General features: G+C 44.4%; 1 protein-coding gene across 3 annotated transcripts in view; it reads left to right on the top strand.

The window, feature by feature from the left end:
• GATAD2B (GATA zinc finger domain containing 2B) overlaps positions 1-21,184 on the top strand; it is an 83,381-nt gene that overhangs the window by 9,848 nt on the left and 52,349 nt on the right. The window contains exon 2 of one of the 3 annotated variants that reach the window (XM_075907280.2): positions 4,911-4,970. The exons of 1 other annotated variant lie outside the window; for it this stretch is intronic. In XM_075907280.2, the coding sequence (XP_075763395.1) occupies positions 4,951-4,970 (20 nt within the window). In that variant the 5' untranslated portion in view covers positions 4,911-4,950. Of the gene's footprint in view, positions 1-4,910; positions 4,971-14,053; positions 14,291-21,184 lie in introns of those variants that run through there. One more of the 3 variants, XM_075907279.2, reaches the window with a different exon arrangement.

The following is a 21,184-nucleotide window of genomic DNA, read 5'->3' as shown; positions in this document are numbered from 1 at the left end:
CTTGTTCTGTTACTTAGTGGATTAAAAGGCTGTGTGAAAAAAATTACACCTCTTAGCTTTATTATTGTAGTTGTGTGGCGTTTTAAAGCATTGGGAAATCTTAAGTGACATTCTGTAAGGAGTAAGGATGTGGTAAGTTTGAAGCAAATTCATTGGTTTTGTTATATGGCTGAATACAAGTGCTCTGCATGGCTTACGGTGGTGGGGTTGTATCCTTCATAGTTTTGTGTTTAGATCAGAATAGGTGGCTTACTCTTAACTTTAAGTCCTCATCTCTTTTTAAACAGTATCTGGTAACGTTCACTGAGTTATGACTCTACTATATTGAGTGTTGCAGTGAATATATGAAGATGGTTATTCCTGCCTTTGAAAAGACATTGTCTGTTTGGTAAACACATTTTTTGGGGCTCTTATTTAATATGAGGGGTGGCTGTGCATGTATGAGTGTCTTTTATATGTTTGTAATAAACCAGAGAGAGTCATCTTCAGATTTTGTTTGTAAAAGGAAATCTTGAGTGAAAGGAAATCAATCAGACAGAAGCAGACTTTCAGGGAGTTTCAAAATGGTTGCTTAGTAATAGTCCCTTGTTGTTGAATAAGTCCAAATCTAATGCATTCTCCTCCCCCATCCCCACTTCCCAATGAATCATTCGTTAACTTGCTTCTTGTTAAAGTCCCTGATTCTAATTTAATCTTGGAGACTTGACAGTTTTAAATACCTACTAGTGCTATGGAATTCTGAATTGGTATTTCAATAGCTTATTGTTTCAGTCTTCACAATTTTTAACAAACTAGCAGCAGTATGGATAAATATGGCACCGAAATGTGCCCGAATACAGTAACAGGAGAGTCTCTGCTTTGAATTCAGAGATATCTTTTCTAGAATTTTGCTTGGTTTAATGTAACACTGTATGTTTAGTAGCCCTCTAACACATGCAGCAAGAGCACACGAGAGAGTATTTATCCCTTACAAATTCCTTGGTCTTGAAACAAGAGACTCTGGGATACTCTTTTAGAACCACTTTAACAAAATGTCAGATGGTGATTTTCTGCCCCCTGGCACTCACTAAAGATCACTGAGGGACTGGTCCTGTGAGCTGCCAAGCATCAAACAGTGGTTCCTTACGTTGCCGTAAGGGTGCTGGAGCTCCCACCTTATGCGGGGTGGTGGATGGGCTCCCCTCGCGCCATGTCCTAGCCAGCGAGGCTGAGACTCCCTGCTTTGTCTACTTTCTCTTTCTCTTCCTCTTGTGGGTTTTTTTCTTGTAATAAGATTAACTTTTTTAACTGACCTAAATTGGCCGTGAGTGCCACAGGTAGAGCGGTAGTAAGCGAGGCCACTTGGCACCTCACAAGGTCTTGCTGTAATGATTCATTATGCACTTGAGCCTTGGACTCTGCGGTTCCTGGGACTCAGCTGTTTCCTGTAATCACTGGGCCCCAGGACCTCCCTTCTCTCTGGTGAGGGGTCCTGTGGGTATCAGTTGCCTGTGACAAACACATTGGGGGAGTGGTAAATAATACAAGACAGTAATCTGGTAATGATTTAGATCACAGATACAGAGTAATCTGGATCCCTGCTAATCTGGGTACAAGCAAATGCTATGGGTTTTAATTTGGCTCATTGTGAGTGCATACCTTTCTAGGAACAAAGAATATTGACCAGAGTTACAGGATGGGAGGCTGTTCTGGGAAACAGAGACTCTGAAAACAATTTGGAGGGTCATGGTGGATAATCAGCTAACCTGGAGCTCCCAGTGTGACACTGGGCAATGGGGCTAATGCAGTCCCAGGATGCATAAACAAGGGAATCTTGAGTAGGAGCTGTGAGGTTAGTTTACCTGTTGGTGTGGTGCTACTGCTGCTGGAATCCAGTGTTGAGTCCTGGTGTCCACACAATCCAGGAAAGATGCCAATACATTGGAGAAGGTTCAGAGAAGACCCAAAGAATGATGAAAGGATTAGAAAACATGCCTTAAAGTAGGGGTGGCCGAGAGAGGGTCCATGGGCCGAACTGGCCTGCCAAGCTGTTTGATCCAGCCTGTAGTCGTGCAGCCGTCCCCAGGTCAATTGAGGGAGTACATGAAGTCTCCTCCTCCCGCTAGTGGGGCGCAACACCTAGAGGGAACTGCCAGCTGTTCAAAACAGCTGGCTGTTCTCTCTACGCACCATGACCCCGGCAGGGCGGGAGCAGGGGGCAAAGACTTTGCATGCTCCTCATGGCCAATCAAGGCCTGGGGGCAAGAGAACATGCAAAGTCTCTTGCCCCCTTCTGGCCAAGACCCCATCTCTTCAGGGACAGCCTGTGACCACTTCCACGATTTGTGAAGTGGCTCCCTGTAAAAAAAAAATTATTGCCACCCCTGCCTAAAAGTGACAAGCTCAAAGAAAACAATAGATTTATCAGAATATTAGTCTAAGTATCTGCATGGGGAAACCAACATTTAATTGTGGATTTTTCAGTCGAGTAAAGAGAGACTAAACACAAGCTAATGAATAGAAGTTGAAGCTTAGATAAATTCAGACTGGAAATAAGAGGCAGTGGTTACTTAACCACTGGAATAACTTAGCAAGGAGGATTTTGAGGATTCTCCATCACTGACAGTGTTTAATTCAAGATGGGATATTGTCCTAAAAGATCTGCTCTAGGAATTACTTGGGGCAGTTCTGCATTATAGATGGTCAGACTAGATGATTGCTGACTTCTTCTGCCTGGCCTTGGAACTCAATTGGGTAACAGCCAAAAATATTCCTGTGCAGGTAAGGTACATTAACACAGACTAGTAACTAGATTGCATTATTTTTTTACAGTGTAATTGCTGAAGAGGTGAATAAGTCTAAGGACATGTTTAATCTAGGGATGGAAAATCCCATTTAATATGTTTAACTGGTTAACCAATTGTTTAACTGGTTAAAAGGGGCTGGGCGGCGGGATTCCCCCACCTTAGGCAGAGGCCCAGCTGGGCTGGAGCAGCCCAGAATTGGTAAGCAACACCTGTTAAAGGTGATGCTTACTAGTTAGCTTTTCACATTTCTAGTTTAATCCAGGAAATCCTTAATTGTATTTTATTCCCTTGGAAATTTCATAACTTCAGGGTGGTTAACACTAGACACAAATTGACCTGAAGTCCTGCTTGAGGTGGTTTTATTCCAGTTCTGGTTTCCCCCTTTGTTTTTCCTAGTGCTCTGAAATAGAAATGGCTGTGATTTACACTGAGTCACTTTTTGCTGCCTATTCCTGTTGATCCTCATTCTTCTGCGCCAGTCTAGTTTGGGGGTAACGCCCAGTTATTGCATAATCACTTTCCTTGTGCTTTGATTGGCTCAGGGCATGTTGTGAAGTTACGTTGAATGAGGTTCCTGTTTAAAAGATGTTTCAACAGGGGGTGGGTCAGTTTTGCTAAAGGTGAGAGAGTCCCTCCAAATGTCTTCCCATGAATTCTAAGCTGTACCTTATCTGTCTGCAAGTGGAGACTGCTGGTGTTGAAAAAAACACTGCTGCAAAACCCCACCTAAAATAAGAGAAGGTGCTTCAGAATCTCTGGTTTGGAAGAGAAGAGCATTCACTGCAGCAGAGCAAAGATTCCCAACCTAGAAAAATCACGTGAGGAATAAGGAGCAGGAGAACAGATTAAACCCTCATGGCATATACCCTGTTCTCATCTGGGTCACTTTAGTATGAAAAACAGGCTTTCCAATTGCTTAAAATGTGGTGGCCCCACCAGGTAACCTGCAGGTTTCTCCTGAACTTCATCAGCCTTGTTGGATTAATTCTAACTCCTGAAGTTGCTGTGACCTCGTAGAAGTGTAAAGGCACAGTTTCTTGTGAGGTGTTACTCAATTATGCCTTTACTGATAGAAATACAACCCACCAACATTACACAGTCCATAGTCTCAAGGTCTGAGAAGCATCTCGCCTCACCCATAATCTCACACTAAGGTACATGTTTACAGGGCAGGGGGCACCCACCTTTCTATTTCAGAGAGCAGTTGGTAGTTGCTGTAAGAATGGAAAAACCTGAACTAAAGACATACCTAGGCCTTATAATGCTTGGTCAGATTATTCATTCTCATACTGCACAGGAAAGTAAAGGATAAGAGAACAGAGATCAGCAGAGAGAGCCCATTCTGCCATTGGTGGCAATCTTGTGTCAGCCCTGCTGTTTTTTGTATGGTGTAACAAAATGCTAGACTGAGTTTAAATGTCCTTGTTTTGGAGGTGAGGCTGCTGAAATTGAGATCTTCATAGGTCTAGTCATGCCGAGTATCTGTGCTTTGAGACTAAAGCATTTTATCGGAAAAGAAAGTAAGATTGAAATGAGGCCCCTGCATTGTTCGGTAAGAGATGCTGTATCTCCTGTCCCGATTCATCAGCTTGGCCCCCTCTTATACTTGATAGCTTCAGGAGGGCTGACTTATGGATGGGGATGCTGGTGACGACAGAGGTGGTCAGGAGCTCTCTTCCAATCCTCAGTCAAACCTTAACCTGAGCATCTAGAATTAAGTAGCACAAGACCCTAACAGTGTCTACGTTGCTGTTCATTGGTGGCACAGGGGTTAGTGTTTAGGATGTTGCTTTGTTTTTCTTACCTGTGCAACACTAACAAACTTGTGCGCAGCTTGGTCTGTTGCCAGGTAGCTGGTTTTGTTTTGTGGTATTGCATAAGCAAAGACTTGGTTAAATGCAATCTTCCCCTCCCCCCTGTGGGCCCCCCTACCCCCTCCCCACACACACAGTGCAGGAGGGAGGGAAAAATATTTACTAATTTAAAAATTAGTGAAGATTTGATTTTATTTAAATCCCTTATATCCCCCCCTTTCGTTTCTCATGTGGCATCAAATATCTTGATGTGGGAAAGAATCATTTCTGTGCTTTCTGTCAACCCTAATGTCTCACAACATGCTTCTAGGTTAAAATAATCTCCGGCCATGTCTTACCTGCTGTAAGTGATGGAAGACTTCAACCACGGGTAAGGTTCAACACAGCAGTGTACACCTTCACCCCCAGCTGCCGTGGTCCTTGTGCCTGTTTTAACCCTTGTTCCGTCTGGCTACATTTAATAGACTTGTCTGACACTTGTCACAAACGTTCTGAAGGCCCTAATCACCTTTTACCATTCATTTTTGGACTCTGCTCTCAGCCCAGCTTTCTGGTTTGGCACACCGTGTCCAAGTGAGGCCGTATGTCTTGTCTTGTCATTGCTTACATGTGCTGTGATTTATTCTGCCTTTGAAAATGTGACCGCAACAAATCTTAATTTGTGTGAAATTTGGATAGATTGCCAATACATCTAAATTAATAACTCAAAGCAATTACATGCATGCCGTGCTTCCCTATGCTTATGGTCAGCTACGGGTTTCTCTTCTCAGATAACGAATAAGCTAAGTAACTTGAAGGCTCTCAAATTATAGACCCCTGCCACAGGTCCTTTCAGGTACACAAGGATCCTTTAGAAACACAAGTGAAGAGTCTGGACTTCAATCTCCCAGCAGAGCAATCAGGATTTAGGAGAGATTTCTCAGTCATGGGTCACCTAAAGATGGTAAATCAGGCTCTGGAAAGAGTGCTGCATACAACCGGCCATTGCTACCACTCTTGTAGACTAAAAAAAACCTGTGACTAAGTGGAAATAGAAGCATCCAGCGGGGAAAATCCCAAAATGCGTGTAAGTGAATAGTCCGGTGACATCTGACCAGTACCTCTTTGCCCTCTGGCTATAGCAAATCTTTAGAAGTCTTGAATGCGAGACAGAGAAGGGGACTGGGTAGCTGCGGAGCACAAGAGCCACCCCCAGTTGGTAGAAACCACTTTTGCCTTTGCTGAATCAGAGAGAGACCTCAAAGCAGTGATGAAGTCTTCAAAAATATCAGTGCCTAAAGATACTCTTAAATGGACTGTCTGGGCCAGCTGATCCCACTGCAGCCCAGGAAACGAGGTAAGAGAAGACTGGTTGTGAGGAGGTGAGTTAGGAGACAATCGTATCCAAGTGTAAACGCTCTCTCTTTGCTGCTCTCGACCGCATGGAGAAGACTGGAAAGATGCTCGTTGCCCCAGAGAGAAGCTAACCAGTGATTTGTAACAAGCCACGGTGAGAAGATGAGGAACCTGATCCTATGAGGGCTCTGACCTTCGTTAACTCGCGATGCATTGCGTTGTACAGAGCATGCCTCCTGACCTCCAGGCTCAGGGACATGCATTAAACCAACCTCGACACTATGCCAACTCAAAGAATCCCGCCCAGTCATACTGACACAGAGCTAGGTGTCTACATTTGTGTTAAACCAAGGTTCAAGCACCTCTAGGGTTGCCAGATGGTTTCAACAGAAATACCGGACACACTTGCCATTACATCACAATCTACATTACGTCTTAGTTAGAAAATACCGGACAGTTCTGTTTTCTCATTTCTATTTTTTCAATTTGTTTCCCGAACAGAGAGCTCAAATACTGGACTGTCCAGTTAAAAAACAGACACCTGGCAACCCTAAGCACCTGAGAAAAAGCAGCATAAAGTGCTGAAATACTTTTAGCATCCACTGACTCTGGGTTCAAGTATCAGAGGGGTAGCCGTCTTAGTCTGAATCTACAAAAGCGGCGAGGAGTCCTGTGGCACCTTATAGACTAACTGCAGTGTAGGAGCATAAGCTTTCGTGGGCAAAGACCCACTTCGTCAGATGCATGTAGTGGAAATTTCCAGAGGCAGGTATAAATATGCAGGCCAGGATCAGGCTGGAGATGACGAGGTGGATCCAATCAAGGAGGATGAGGCCCACTTCTAGCAGCTGATCTGGAGGTGTGAATTCCAAGAGAGCAGAAGCTGCTTTTGTAGTTAGCGAGCCATTCACAGTCTTTGTTTAATCCAGAGTTGATTGTGTCAAACTTGAAGATGAACTGTAGCTCAGCAGTTTCTCTTTGAAGTCTGGTCCTGAAGTTTTTTTGCTGCAGGATGGCTACCTTGAGATCTGCAATTGTGTGTCCAGGAAGATTGAAGTGTTCCCCTACAGGTTTTTGTATGTTGCCATTCCTAATATCAGATTTGTGTCCATTGATTCTTTTACGTAGGGACTGTCCAGTTTGGCCGATGTATATAGCAGTGGGGCATTGTTGGCACATGATGGCATATATTACGTTGGTAGATGTGCAGGAGAATGTACCAGTGACAGTATGGCTGATCTGGTTAGGTCCTGTGATGGTGTTGCTGGTGTATATATGTGGGCAGAGTTGGCACCGAGGTTTGTTGCAAGGATTGGTTCCTGAGTTCGAGTTATTATGGTGCGGTGTATAGTTGCTGGTGAGAATATGCTTCAGGTTGACGGGTTGTCTGTGAATCTCAGCTGTAGAGACTAAGCCTGAGGAGAGGAGGAGCAGCCTGTGACTAAATCAGTACCCAAACCATACCGTGCGTACTAGGCTCAAGGCAGGCCTTAATTGGAAATGACCCTAATCTTATGCAGTCCATGGGGCATGTGTATGATGCGCTCCCTGCAAGAAACACCGTGAGTTAAGCGGGTAGCATCTGACATGACCTGAATTTGTGCTCTTGGATTTGGTCTAGGAGCAACCAAGGAAAAAGTGATAGTAACTTAGTGTGCATCCAAAAGGAGAAGTTGAAGACATGTCGGCAAGTAAATATGATTGGAGATGGTGGTTGAGGGGGAGCATTCTTGGACTTCTTTACTAATGAGGTGGCTCCTGAATTTCTAGTATCCAGAGATTCCTAGATTATGAACCTAGTAAAAGGAAAATAAAAATTTCTCACTGAGAGAAGAGAAATTTCTGCCCGTAACTCACCGGCTTGATGTCTGAAAGGACACACCAGCTCTGGATAGATGGACTTCCATGATCAGAGGCAGTTTAGTCCGGACTTCTACACTAAGCTGATGTGTTCCTTCAGAAAGTCTCCATGCTTCATAAGAGAGAGTTTCTTACATGATACATTTTGAAGATGCCTAACTTCTGTCTTACTATATATTTTTGAAATGTGCATTGGTCTGAGAGTCCATTTTTTCAAGAACTCCTCCGAAATGGTAAGAGGTAGGACCACCAAATTTGGTATTCAGCTTCCTCTTATAATTTAAAACAATATAAAGATTTGGTTGTGGCAAGACAATGGGATGTGCCTGGAACTGAATTGTTTCTCATAGAATGGAAAGGGAGGATTCTAGCAGGAGGGACAGTTATATAGCAGAATGACCACAAGAGGGCAGTAAGGGGCCATAGCTGGAAACCAAGACAGCTATCTACTATATCTGTTTCAGAGTTTCTCTCTCTGTGTGCGTCTGTCCCCAGCTGGGAGAAGGGCGGGGGGGGACAGGGGCGGACATGCACCCTCCCCTAGCTGTACCCATTGCAGCCATGGACAGATGCTTCTCACCTGGCCCCAGTCTGCTTCAGTGAGAAACAGTTGGGGTTCTCCTCTCTCCCTGAGACAGCTTCATACTAAACTTCTCGTCCCCAACCCTATCCCTGAACAACAATTTAAACAAAGAAAAACAAAGCTTATTTGAATTAAGGACCTGAGCAATGTTGGCTAACTCTTCTGGTAGGCAAAACAGAAGAACATGTTCAGGATCTTCCATAAACCTGTGAAACATTCTACACAATACAAAGGACTAGCGTGTAGTCTGTGCTTGGCCTCTTCATTTCTTTGTGTCTCAAACTGGGGATTCCTTCTTCACTTGCTGTTGGTAGCGTTTTCATTGTGCACATCCTGAAAAGCATTAGTGGTGACATCTTACAGCGCTCAAACAACCACCTACCTCGTTAGGTCATAATTCTATGGTAACTACTATGTAATTATAGACTAATCAGTTATTTCTCCCTTTGTAAACCAAATTGTTCCGTGTTATTAAATAAGGGTAACTCAGATGGTACCAATGCTTGGAATGGCATGGAAACTCTACTATAATTACCAGATTCTCTGCACTTCATGGGTTAAGTGCATGATAGTAACTGGATTGTAGATTACATGGTTATTTGTGCATTGTGTAATAGGTTATTTTTAGAAGACTGGATACTTAGTTCATGCAGGTTTCATTGGTTTGAATGCAGAAATCTTGCAAAAGATGTAATTTGTAAGTCAGTCATATTTATGCTTGCTCCACAAATAAATTCAATGTAGTACTAATACTAATTACATGCACTAAGTATCTCCAAATGTACCATAGTGCTCTTGCCACCAAAAATGAAACATCCCATTTTGCAAGATATTTCTGCTGTGCATTAACACAATAAACAAATAATTTGCATCCTGTTTCTGACTGACACGTTGGATTCTTAATTTGTGTTTTACAAACAAAATGTAGTGCTAGGTTTTGAAGTAATCTGTTTTATCAGCTTTGGAAAACGCTAAAACATTCATTAATGACTAGATTTTACTATAATCAGTGTGCATTTCTAAAAGATAGTACAAGTCAGTTTGAAGTGGGCTAAACTGTAGTTTTTAGTTAGCTCCTATGCAATATTAGACCTAATCCTGTTCCTAACAGAATGAGTTATGTGATACATAATTAAAAGGATATTGGCTATTTAAACATTAGTGAGATGAGGTGAAGCAGTATTGTTTATTGAACTGAAGAACTTCTTTGTTCCAACAGAGTATTTGAAGTAGGTAAAGTACTAAGTAAAATATCACTTTACCCATCTTGCCTCTGATAACCTGGGACCAACATGGCTACAGCATCACCTCGCATCTTTTAACCATGGACTATTTTAAAGTGTTTAAACTGTTGATAATGCATTCATTTCCATGGAAGATTTTTAAAATACAACATTTTACATGAAAGTATGAGTAGTGAAAATTAAGTTTCACTTTCTTGGTGGGTTTCATTTTCAGGTTCTTAATTCTGTAATGTCTGGATTGGAAACACAGGGGAGCTTCTGTGTAAAAACTGCCTAGATCAGAAATTTTTCCAGGATTTTTTTTTTTAAATATCTGATCAGTCTAGATTTCAGAAATATTTGTATTTTAACAATCTTAATCTCTGGACCAAATCTGAGTTGCTGTTTCTTTCTAGGAGAATTGCATTGCATGACACTTAGAACACAATCCGATTCCCTAGCAAGGTCACAAGATGTCATGGCCTTACTTCTAACGCTCACAAGGGCCTGTTAGTTGGGTCTTAAGAGTGGGGCAGCAAATGCACTAACACAATATACAGTAATAGTTGAAAACCTCACTAGAGCTCGTTACAACCAGAGCTGCATGATGTACGTATCTGTAGCGTAGTCTTGCTGGTGAGGTCTAAGGTCATATGGAGACACTTTATATGACTATTGTAGGGAATATGTTGTCATAAGTAGCAAGTTTATTTGAAACAAAGCAAAGACATGAAATAGGGGCACAGGTTCAGTTTTGTGTGTTGTCAGCAGGGATAACCTGCTCCCAAAATTCAGTGTGCAAATTTTAAATAAAATTGCATATAATGATTGTAAGTGCTCAGTGCTGAAGCTTTCAGCCTACTCAGATGAAAGTTGTATGTGAATGTCCTAAGTGCAGCAAGCCCCTTGCTTATTACGGTAGCTGAATTTCCTTGAATTGATCAGCAGCCTCTCTGCAGGTGTGGGGATTTGGTGTTCAAAGACACATGAACTGGCGTGTGAGCAGCGGTCTCTCTAGAGACTAGAGCAGGGGGTTGGAACTCAGGTTTTCTTCTTTGCTCTTCTGACTCGCTGACCTTGGAGAGAGACTGTTGAGTGGCTGTGCCTCACTTTCCCTCTCTTGCAGGGATGATGCTAGCCTGGTGTTGCCTTGAAAACAAACACTTGGGCTACGTCTAGACTGGCATGATTTTCCGCAAATGCTTTTAACAGAAAAGTTTTCCGTTAAAAGCGTTTGCGGAAAAGAGCGTCTAGATTGGCACGGACGCTTCTCCGCAAAAGCACTTTAGACACGCCAATCTAGACACGCTTTTGCGCAAAAAAGCCCCGATTGCCATTTTCGCAATCGGGGCTATTTTTGCGCAAAACAAATCTGAGCTGTCTACACTGGCCCTTTTGCGCAAAAGGACTTTTGCCCGAACGGGAGCAGCATAGTATTTCTGCAAGAAGCACTGATTTCAGACAGTAGGAAGTCAGTGTTCTTGCGGAAATTCAAGCGGCCAGTGTAGACAGCTGGCAAGTTTTTCCGCAAAAGCAGCTGCTTTCGCAGAAAAACTTGCCATTCTAGACACAGCCTAAGTGTTAATCATTCTCCATAGAACTAGAGTTTATAATTTTATAAATACAAGTAACTAAAGACTGAATAGAATGGGCCACATGTAGGCATGTGATGCTCTGTGTCTAATGTCATTGGAATTGGGTACCTGTGTCTGGAGGTAGAATTTGCTTCAGTTACTAGATCATTTAGACCAAATGAATCCATGTCTTGCCTTCCAACAATGTGGCATCAGTGTCTGAATTCAGACTTCAGGGTAACATTTAAAAGAGGTTTGCTACTTAATCACCCTAATTATATTTAAACTTTTTGGATATTCTGAAGACCGATTTCCATAGCCTTCCTTTATACGTGCAACCTAAATTAATGACCTCTCATTTACCTAGTGTGGCTAAATTCACATCAGCCCTTCAAAGCTGATTGTCCAAGAGCTGGAAGTTGCCACCAGGTTTTTGCTAGGAACATCTGTCAGAAGTTTGTTGGCTTTAGTTTGTTTTGTTACCTCATTGGTAGCTGAAAATTCTTAGCAGTTCAGTGTATTTTTGCATCAAGTAGCTGTATAATGTGTCCTCCTTAATAGGACTTAATTGTAGTTCCTAGCAGTGTTTGAAAATGGTCTCAGTATAGAGACCACAGCTGAGGAGCATTCATTGGGCTTGAGGAAGCCAGTTGTACTGTTGCTGAGCAATTTTGCAGGTTTATTGTACTAACCACACACAATTCTCATGATCATGAGATTCCTCCGTTACCATCAATTTCACTCCATTTCCCTAATAATGCAGCTGCCTTATCTCCCTTGCTCCAATCAAACCTTCTTCTCCTGTCAAATCATTTCACTAGTTGCATCTGACTCGTCTCCTTGCAAGCGTCTGTCATCTGCTTCCAGTCCCGCCCCTGATCCTCACTTGTTGCCCCTGTCCAGTCTAGACTGAAACTCTCTTGGGGGGCAAGGACCTGGCATGCCATGGAGACATGTGCTGTAGAAAGCTGCAGGAATCTGTGGTATGAAATTATTTTATTTTGGCACAGGTGTCCTTGGCCCTGTTCTTCCCAAAGAAATGAACCACGTAGGTTTGGTGATTGGGGCTGGCTGGTACCCATTGTAATGGCTTGAGGAGTGCGGGCATGGCAGTTCCTAGTTCTACTATGTGAGTGGTGCTCTGCAGCCCTGTTTTCCCCCACCCCCACGGCAGTGTGAGAGCCTGAGGGGAAAGGGGACAGTGGGAGAGGACTACAGCATGGCCGAAAGCCCAGAGTTAGAAGTCGTATGGAGCAGAAGTCCAAAAGAAGCAAGCCTGGGCGTCCTGGAATGGTACCCCAGGGCTCCAAAGCACTACAGTTGTTGTGGGGAGCTGATTAGTGGTGTTGAGTTCAATCCGCTAGGCAAGACCTAGCCCTCGTGGGGATATAGTCAGGAAGGAAGTGGCCGATGAGCTTTCAGGCCCAGATTTTAGGGGAGGAACCAATATCTTGCTGCCAGGACTTCAAGGCTCAAGTTATGGCAAGGCCTGATGGACAGGAGATGCTGGACTGAAAGGGCCCTGAGTACTAGGGGGTCTGGGGTTTCTAGGTGTGCTGACCAGTGGAGAATAAGGTAGAGGAGGCCAGAGCCTTTGAGCTCAGCCAGTCAGGACAGATCTGAGACCAGACCTACTCTGGGGTAGAGATGTAAGTGAATAGTTGAGTCAATACTCGACTAGTTGCTTGCTTCCCTCCCCCCCGGCCTCTATCAGTGGAAGGTTGGCTAGAGACCAGACAGATGGGGCTCAGGAGCGTGTAGGTTAGACTTGAAACTCTTTTATTTCTCTTGCCCTTGGGAGATGCTCCTGAGTACTGTAAGCACATGCACTGCTTTCTAGCGCTACAGGTGGTAGTAACCGGCTTGCAGTGGAGTGGGGAGAGGATTTGGGGTAATTTTGACCTGAACAATAGAGTGAGTACTTGGACTAGTATGCTTTGGATTCATTTTTCAAACTTTGCAGATGCACACAGGTATTACTTCACACTTCATCTGCAGTTCATGTAACTGTGTTTTGCTCCCCGCCACCTTTCCTACAGAAGCGTGATGTCTTGGTCAGAACATTGGCGTAGAATCCTAGTATGTTGTCAAACCTCAACAAACCACCAGGCACAGTCCTCGTGGGCACAGAAATGCTGTTGAGCATGTCAGGGACAGAGGTGTTGAAAGGCCAGTGAGGGTTCTGGGGAGAAGTGACTTTGCTTCTCTGGAGGGTGTGGGTTGCGTGGAAGGCAGAGTAATCTGGGTATGGTGGTCTACCTGGTTTTGGCTGCAATGTGTACAAGCGCTGTAACTGATCATCTCTGTGAAATGCCTGTAACAAATCGATTGTAGGAACAGAGTGCTCGCCAATTATAATCAAGTTACTGGTATTGGAGGGGGAAAATTGAGGGGTTGATGCCTTCATGTCTGACGCCATGTTAGTTAGGAATGCTACACCCTTCCCCCAAATCTTTGCTACATTGTCTATTCCCTGACTCTAGCATCAGGCAGGTAAAGCCTGTTTGGAGAGCTGCAGAACAATGAGATGACTGGCATTCCCTTTGCACAGATACATCTTTATGAATTGCTTCTCCACATTGATGGAATGTCCTTAAAATTTGTTTTGGGAACTAAACAGTTAAAATAGCGTTGGAGGAAATGAGCTCTCATGAATGAAGACAAAGTTTGGCAAGGTGCCAGAATCTGCTGAAGGGGTGGGGGGGAGAGGCAGCTAACTGACTTTTATACCACAAACGACTTTAAAAAAATTAAGAGATAATTCCATGTCCTGAGGTTACAAACCGGCTGCAACTGGTTTTTTTCCCCTGCCCCCGCTAGGCATCATGGGTAAAAGTAAGCATCCCCCTTTTCTTTTGTTTAATATAACAGTACAGCGCATGATTGGCAGGGAAGTGCCCGTTTTGAGACAGGGTTTCTGCAGGTCCCTAGAGGGGGATGGCACGCGGGGCCGCCCATGTTCTACGGAGAGGGCTTCTCATAAAAAAAATCTGTCTTTCTTTCCCTCCCTCCCCCTCTTACTCTGTCTTCTATTCTTTCTGTCTCTTTCCCCCCTTCTTTTCTCTCTGTCTCTAATTTTCTTGACAACTAAAGAAGGCAGCAGGATATTGTACCTGTAAGTATTCTTTAGACTGTCCTTTTTAACAGACAAAAGGCTCTTTATGGATTATCATGCCTGTTTTTTCTCTCCTTTAACGTGAGTTGGAAGGTTAAATGTAATGTTTTTACATTATATTTAAAGAGAGAACTGCACTGTTGCTTGTGTTTGCTGTTGGAATGATTCCCTCCCCTACCTCCCAAAAAACCTCACCTCCGTTCAGGTTCCTTGTTCATCGTGCGGTCGTCTTGTGGAATTCCTAAATACGACTCTCCCTGGTCTAAAGCTGCACGGGAAGGCTTATTTTAGATATATAAAAAAATGTCTTTTGTCTGTAGTGCTGATGGCTTGATGTAATAGCTCACCCCCCCCTTCTTTTCATGTCAGCTCCAACCCCTCTCTGTGAATGGAGTCAACCAGCTGACGGAGGGTTAGTGCTGGCATGGTGCCAGGGGCTGTGAATCTGTGTGTGCGTGTGTGTAAGTGTATACAGAGCACAAAGGGAAGGCCTGCAGTCTAGGAAATCACAAGCTATTATATAAGGCAGCCTGCGTCATCTCTGCTTGCTCAGGCTGACGGATGGGGAGTAGAGCTGGAGGAGGATGGTTAAAAGGAAAACTCCCCTTTTGCCCCCTCTTTATTTTGAAATGACCGGTTCGTTGAGGGAGGGTAATGTTTGCAGCCTTGCAGGACCAGTTTCCCCAAACATTCAATTAGACACATTCCTTGAGAGGAAGAGAGAGATTCTCTGCCTCCCTTTCCGAAAGAGGGGAAGCCGCTTATATTTTTGTCTCCCCACATTTTCAATGATTTGGGCGGGGGGCATGAATAGAAAGCCTTTCTGTATTCAATAGCTATAGACTCTTAAGGTTTCTGTGTTAATGCCAGATTGGTTTTAATAACTTAGCTGTTCGGAAAACAACATACCAGAAAAATGAAATGTCAGATACTAGAGCAAATACTAACACTTTGCTCCTTCTGGTCCTCTCTCGGTAGAGTCTGACATGGTAGTAGAAATACTTTTTTATGCCATCTGCTACATGCAGTTGGGTTTGTACCGTACAAAAGTCAAACACATGGCAGCAAAATTATAGTGTTCCGAGTTTCCATGCATCTGGACAGCTGTATTTTGGGGTTCTGGTTGGTGTGGATGATGGCGTTTCATTAGCTGTTAATTGCTGTAAGGTTAATATACTTCATTGCAGTTATGGGCATTTTGTTCAGAGAGACGGTGAATTGATTTGGAAGTTGTAATTTTATCTTATTGACCACAATATTTTCTTCCATTCATTTTTATTTGCTTCCTAGACACATTGTATGGCACAGACCCTGAATTTGTATTGGAGAAATGAGAATTAAGCATGCACATTAATGAATAGAGCTGTCGTAATGTTACTGTTTCGTTTATGTGAGGACTTACGTTGGCTCTGATCATTCAGATCTGAAGAACTGGTTAGTGAGTTTGCGTTGAAATGACTATAAGAATTTATGGTTTGCTGCAATCTAGAGACAGCTCCCTGATTCTGTTGGAAACTAGCATTGTTTGTCTTTTTAAATGTTATCTTTATTTTAATTTAATTCAGCTGGTGCAAGAGTAAAAAAAAAATGTATAAAAACCCTAGTTGAAATTCCTAATTTATGAATGGATCTTTTCACTTTCAGCATTTGAGATATTTCTTGGCTTGCAATTTTTCCTTTGTCAAGGAGGATTTAGGATTGTCTTTCTTTTTAAAGATGCATTTTCTGCTCGCGATAAAAACTACATCATAGGCCTACTTCTCCTCCTTAGCAGTATAAAATTTCCCCATCCACAAATACTCAATCAAATACTCAGTCACACCATAGTATCTGTTTGCAAGTTACACACTAATGTGCACGGAGTGTAACATTCCTTGACAACTTACAAGCCGAAGCATGGGGATTTGAAGAACAGCGTATTTTTATTTGTTAGTGTTTAGTATCTGTGTTTTTGCAAATCTCTCTTCTGACTGCTTAGCCGTTAAGTCATAATTACCTTTGTAGGTTATTATCCTTTTTATAGTATTGTATGGAAATGCTCATCTTGGGAGCCAGCCATTTTGTGTGTGCTGTGTTGAAATGCATTTTACGACATAGATGTTGGTTTGTATTCAGCGTAGATGGAAGTTAAGACATTGTAGCACTGCATATGTCAGGCTCTTTTGAGCCAGTAGACAAATTATTTCAGCCTCCGTTGCCGGTTAACTGCTCTAGCAGGTTGCGAGTGAGAAGCCAAAATCTGTGTAAAATCCTTGGTTTACGTATAGGCTTGCTTTTATTTGTGTGAAACTAGAATCTTTAAATTTCAGACATGCTAATGTGGCTGTTGAGCAGCCTGAGTGGAGCGAGTGAAGGTATGCAGGACCTTTGCTTTGTTAGGGTGTGCAGAGAATTTTTAATACGCATAAACAATAGAAGCTTGATATTTTCTTCTGTCCCAAAGAAGTGTTCGTTTTAAATACCCTGGTTAGGATTTAGCAAGGTTTCGGGCTTTGGTGTTCTGGGTACCAAAATGGTGGCAATTGACTTTTTGGAGTGACTCCTGTTTAAAAATCAGTGGGTTTCACAGAAGTAAGAAGATGTCAGCAACTTTAACTTAAAGCTACAGGCAGTGTGCCTTGAGGTGCTTAAGTTGGATTCCTAGTTCTATTTATTTCTGTGCGAATGTGATGGATAACGTGGGGATGTTACGCTTCTTCAAATTGGACCAACACCTAACTTCATGCTGCCACTCCAAGAAGCTGCTAGAGTTAGGTGTTATATTTTGTGTACATCCGAGTGGGTTCATTGTTTGTATCCCCAAACCTTGTGCATTATAAACGTGTTTTCATAACCCGGCTTGTTTGCTTTCTTGAATTAATGCTGCTTCAGTAACTTTTTTATTTCTATTAGAAGAATGTTTTCCTATATGGGTTTTTTATGTGTGTTGCTTTTGCTGTCTTCCTCTGGTCTCTGAGGTTAATACATTTGCCTGTGGAGCTCCTGCTGGTAAGGTCCTGTATATTTAGTAAGAAGTCTAGTTTAAGGTGCACAAGAGCATCAAAGCTGGGAACCAATGGACAGACATTGTTACAGGATTGCAAGTTCTTCCTTTGGATGGTGGTAAAAATTACAGACTTGTGTGAGAATAATGGCTGTACGGGTTGAACATATCTGTGGTCCGGCATGAGTTCAGTTAGCTGGATGTCCACTTATCATGGGCAGGGCTCGACAATTACGGCAATCTACTCACCCATGGCGAATAGATTTTAGTCCGACACGGTGCCGCAGCACAATCAGCGCATGCGCAGCGTCCTAAACCACGTGGCTGGCGAGCAGGGCTCGCCGCTGCTTGTCAAGCCCTGATCATGGGTATAGCCAAGTTTCCTGTGGTCCCCTCAAGTTTGTTTACAGCCACCAGTCCTGGCTCTCAGTGTTCTGGGCTGTGATTTAGCTCTGATTTACCCCTCAATGTCTTCTCAGAGCCCAGCAAGCAGTGGCCGTGTTGGTAGTGCTGCTAGGCAGTGTTGTTCTCCCAGGGTTTGGCAAATTTTCTGGTTTGTCACCAGTCAGGTCGGACTAGAGAGGTTCAACCTGTGCTAGCTTTTTAGCGGGCTTTCAGTTGTTTGCCCTGTGTTCTAGGGCACATGGGTCTGGTGCAGAAATTCAAGTGGAGAAACAATTTGGTTTGAGCTGCCTAGGAAGGTTGAGGCTTGAAGTGTATGGGGAGCAGTCAGTCCTCCTTTGCAGTGGGATGTTTTACTGTAAATTTCAGTCCATCTGAGTGTGGCCTGCATGAAGGTTGCCTTTGGCTAACAACAAACCACTATGTCATATGCTCTCCCATATGACGGGGTCAGTCTGTTTGCAGTGCCCTGTGGCTTGGGTGGCTTCTCTTCTTTTCTGGTTCTGTTTTTCGCATGTTGATGGGGTTGTCCCATTGTTTCCTGAGGTCACCTGTGCATGGACATTGTCAGCTTGCCATGTAGGTATATGTTCACCTTCCCCTTGGGACGAAGAGAACTCAAGCTAATTTTCTTGATTCTGAGCATGAAGGGGGCTTACTGTACTTTGGTTATTGCAGATGGCAGACTAGTTCTGTTCTTGCTTCTCTCTATTGGTGGCAATGGTAGCTGTCTTTTACCACAACTTCCTACTCTGACAAGTTGTCATGGCATTTTCAAAGGCCTGTACAGACTTATTCCCCTTTTGGGTATTACTTTGCTGCTTTTAGCACAGTTCTTTCCCTTACTGTAGCTCATGTAGAATCTTTTCTAACATCTTTGTGTCCTGAGGGATCCTGCTTTACAAATACGGTTACACAGCAAAATCTCAGTGGCTGCCATATGTCTGTGTTTAAAGCAGTGGGGCTGTAGTATGGAGCAGCTGACAGGATCTGAGATTACTGGTCTTCAAGACAAGAGACCTGTGTATTGACATGTGCCAGAAATCCGTTCCCTTGCTGCTGAGATTCAACTACTGCTTTATGTAAGTGGACTGTAGAGTATCCTGTGTCACAGGGTGGTATGATGTTTGGTGAAGAACTCCAGGGCAGCCTTTCCTTCTCCCTCCTGCCCTCAAACTGGAGTCCAAGAAAAGTTAATTACTTTCTATGGGAAAATGGGGGAGAGGTATTAGATGAGCTTCAAATAGTCAGACACGTTTTACAAGTGCTCCAGAACACGGAGGGTGCAAAGAAAGCTCGTGTGTCAACGTGCCAGTGGTTTAGAGAAGACTGGAGGAAATGTTTCAGCAAGCAGAGAGCTGGGAGTAATGAGGCAAGGTCTTTGGTGGGGGAGTCAGTGTAAAGGAGGAGGGCAGCTGGGAATGCCAGTGGAGCTGTTGGGGTGGAGGCTGGCGGACTTTCACTTCCCTGTACATTTAAGCTGGTGCCTGGTAACTGCACTTCAAGACTTTGTCCTCTGGCCCCACGTTTCTCTAGCTCGCAGGTTTTGTGAGGCAAGGAAGGTGCAGACGGAGCAGAATCAAAGTCTATGGACAGATGAAGTGTGATTGGTAGGTACCATGGTTGGTTAGTTGAAACAAACGAGCTCTGCTTCTAAGGCCTCCTCTGCTAGGCCTCCCCACAGCAACTTGGTTATTCTTCCTCAAAGCATTGGAGGGCAGAATTGGTTCTGCTGAGACTCAAACAGGAGGCCTAGACTTCCTGAGTAGCTGGGTGGGGCCTTAAATGACTGGTCTTGGCTTGTCCCTTGCCATGGATTTCATTAGACACCATCAAATGAATTTATCAGTTGAACTTGTGCAAGATTTTGATGCCTTTCTTGGATTGGAGCAGGATTGTGAGAGTTGCTTACCCTCTGGGATGGGCTGGCAGGGTCATCGTGCCCTTGTGTTCACCAGTCCAGATTCTGCAGAGATAGCAATTGGTCTGGGCATAGTGAGGGGGAAAAGCAGAACGGCCTGGAGCCAGTCAGCTGGGTTCCACTCAGGAAGACCCATGGGGAGCCCAGCATCCTCTGCGGGTGCCCCAGGTATGGCTGGTCTGGGCATAGAGAACCAGCGGCAGCTGAACCTGTTTGGCTGGCTTGAAGGGTGGCATGGGAGCAATTGGTCTGGCAATGTGGGAGTCTGTGGTAATGGCAGCAGCTCTCTCCAATTCTGTCAGTGAGCCCTTAGCACAAGCTGCCTGGGGAGCACGCCGCCCTGTTCACACAGGGTGTGTCCCGCGCAGGCAGCAGGGTGCATAGCAGGCAGCTCTGAATAGTGGCAAGAGTGGTGTTTGCTTGACCTTGGCCATCAGTTGACTGGCTGTATTCTGAGGGTGGAGGAATGCCGGCCAAGGCGGGAGAGAACTTCCCTTGTCGGACTGAGCTGAGTGTCTATTATTCTAACTTGGGCGGAGTTGAATAAAGCGTCGGGCATGGTATTCCCCATGAGTAGCAGTGAATAAGCCCCAGCTGGGCACTGACTGCCCGGGGCACCCCAGCAGTTGGTTCTGGAGACACTTTCTCCTCCTGATGTTTGACGACTTCAGTGCAGTAGTATTTGTGCAGGAGCTTGCACACAAGGCTGACACACAAATGCACACTGGCTTTTAACAGTGTTTTGAGTGCTGACGGACACCAGTGAAACTGCACCCCTCAGGTGTTGCTCACAGGGACCGCACGTCCCACGTTGTCTCCTGAAGTCAGTAGTCACAGCAGCACATCTGCTGCTCAGGGAGCTGAGATTTCCATGGGGAAGGGTGGGAAGGAGGAAAAAAGAGTGGGGGGAGCAAATTTTGCAGGTGAAACCCTGCCTGGTTCTCAGTAGCAGGCCCACCTGAGCATGGGCACAGTGGACCAAGAGCTGAGGCAGCAGCAAGAGGGCATGTTGGCTGGGTTGTGCCTCTTCACCTGTATGAAGTTACAAGCAGCTCCATAAGCAGCAGGAGCTGGGGCCGATTTCGATGTTATTGCTTCACAGATATTGCGGCGCTTTCTTTGTGGGCACAAGTGCCCAGGTAGCTGCCATTGCTGTTTAGGGCTGGTCAGTTGTGCCTGCCTGGCAGCTGGCCTCATAATGCCTTGCAGTGCAGCTGGGGCAACATGTCTGAGGAGGGTAGACGCTGCTTTTTCTCAGGTGGCAGGGGAGTGGGCCTTGCAGCTGAAGATTAATTTAGCCAGGGGAATTTGCCTTTAAGAAATTCCAGACTGGAGGGGTTGAGCAGTCTGTCTAGCCTGGTATGTTATCTCTGGCAGCGGACTGTGCCAGCTGCTGCAGGGTTTCTTGCACCCTTCCCCAAAGGAAGCCATTTTGAAATAGTCTGCCCACAAAGTTCCTTCAACTCCTGTGGGTTAGAGATTAGCTGAAGTCGTGAAGCAGGAAGGTTTGCACCCTTCCAAAATACTTGTGTGCGCTAATCACAGAATCCCAGGGCTGGCAGAGCCCTCAGGAGTCATCAAGTCCAAC

This window comes from Pelodiscus sinensis, chromosome 22, assembly GCF_052426305.1.
Source record: "Pelodiscus sinensis isolate ZL-2025 chromosome 22, ASM5242630v1, whole genome shotgun sequence".
Classification (NCBI taxonomy): Eukaryota; Metazoa; Chordata; order Testudines; family Trionychidae; genus Pelodiscus; species Pelodiscus sinensis.
This window is presented reverse-complemented; position numbering and strand designations above follow the sequence as displayed.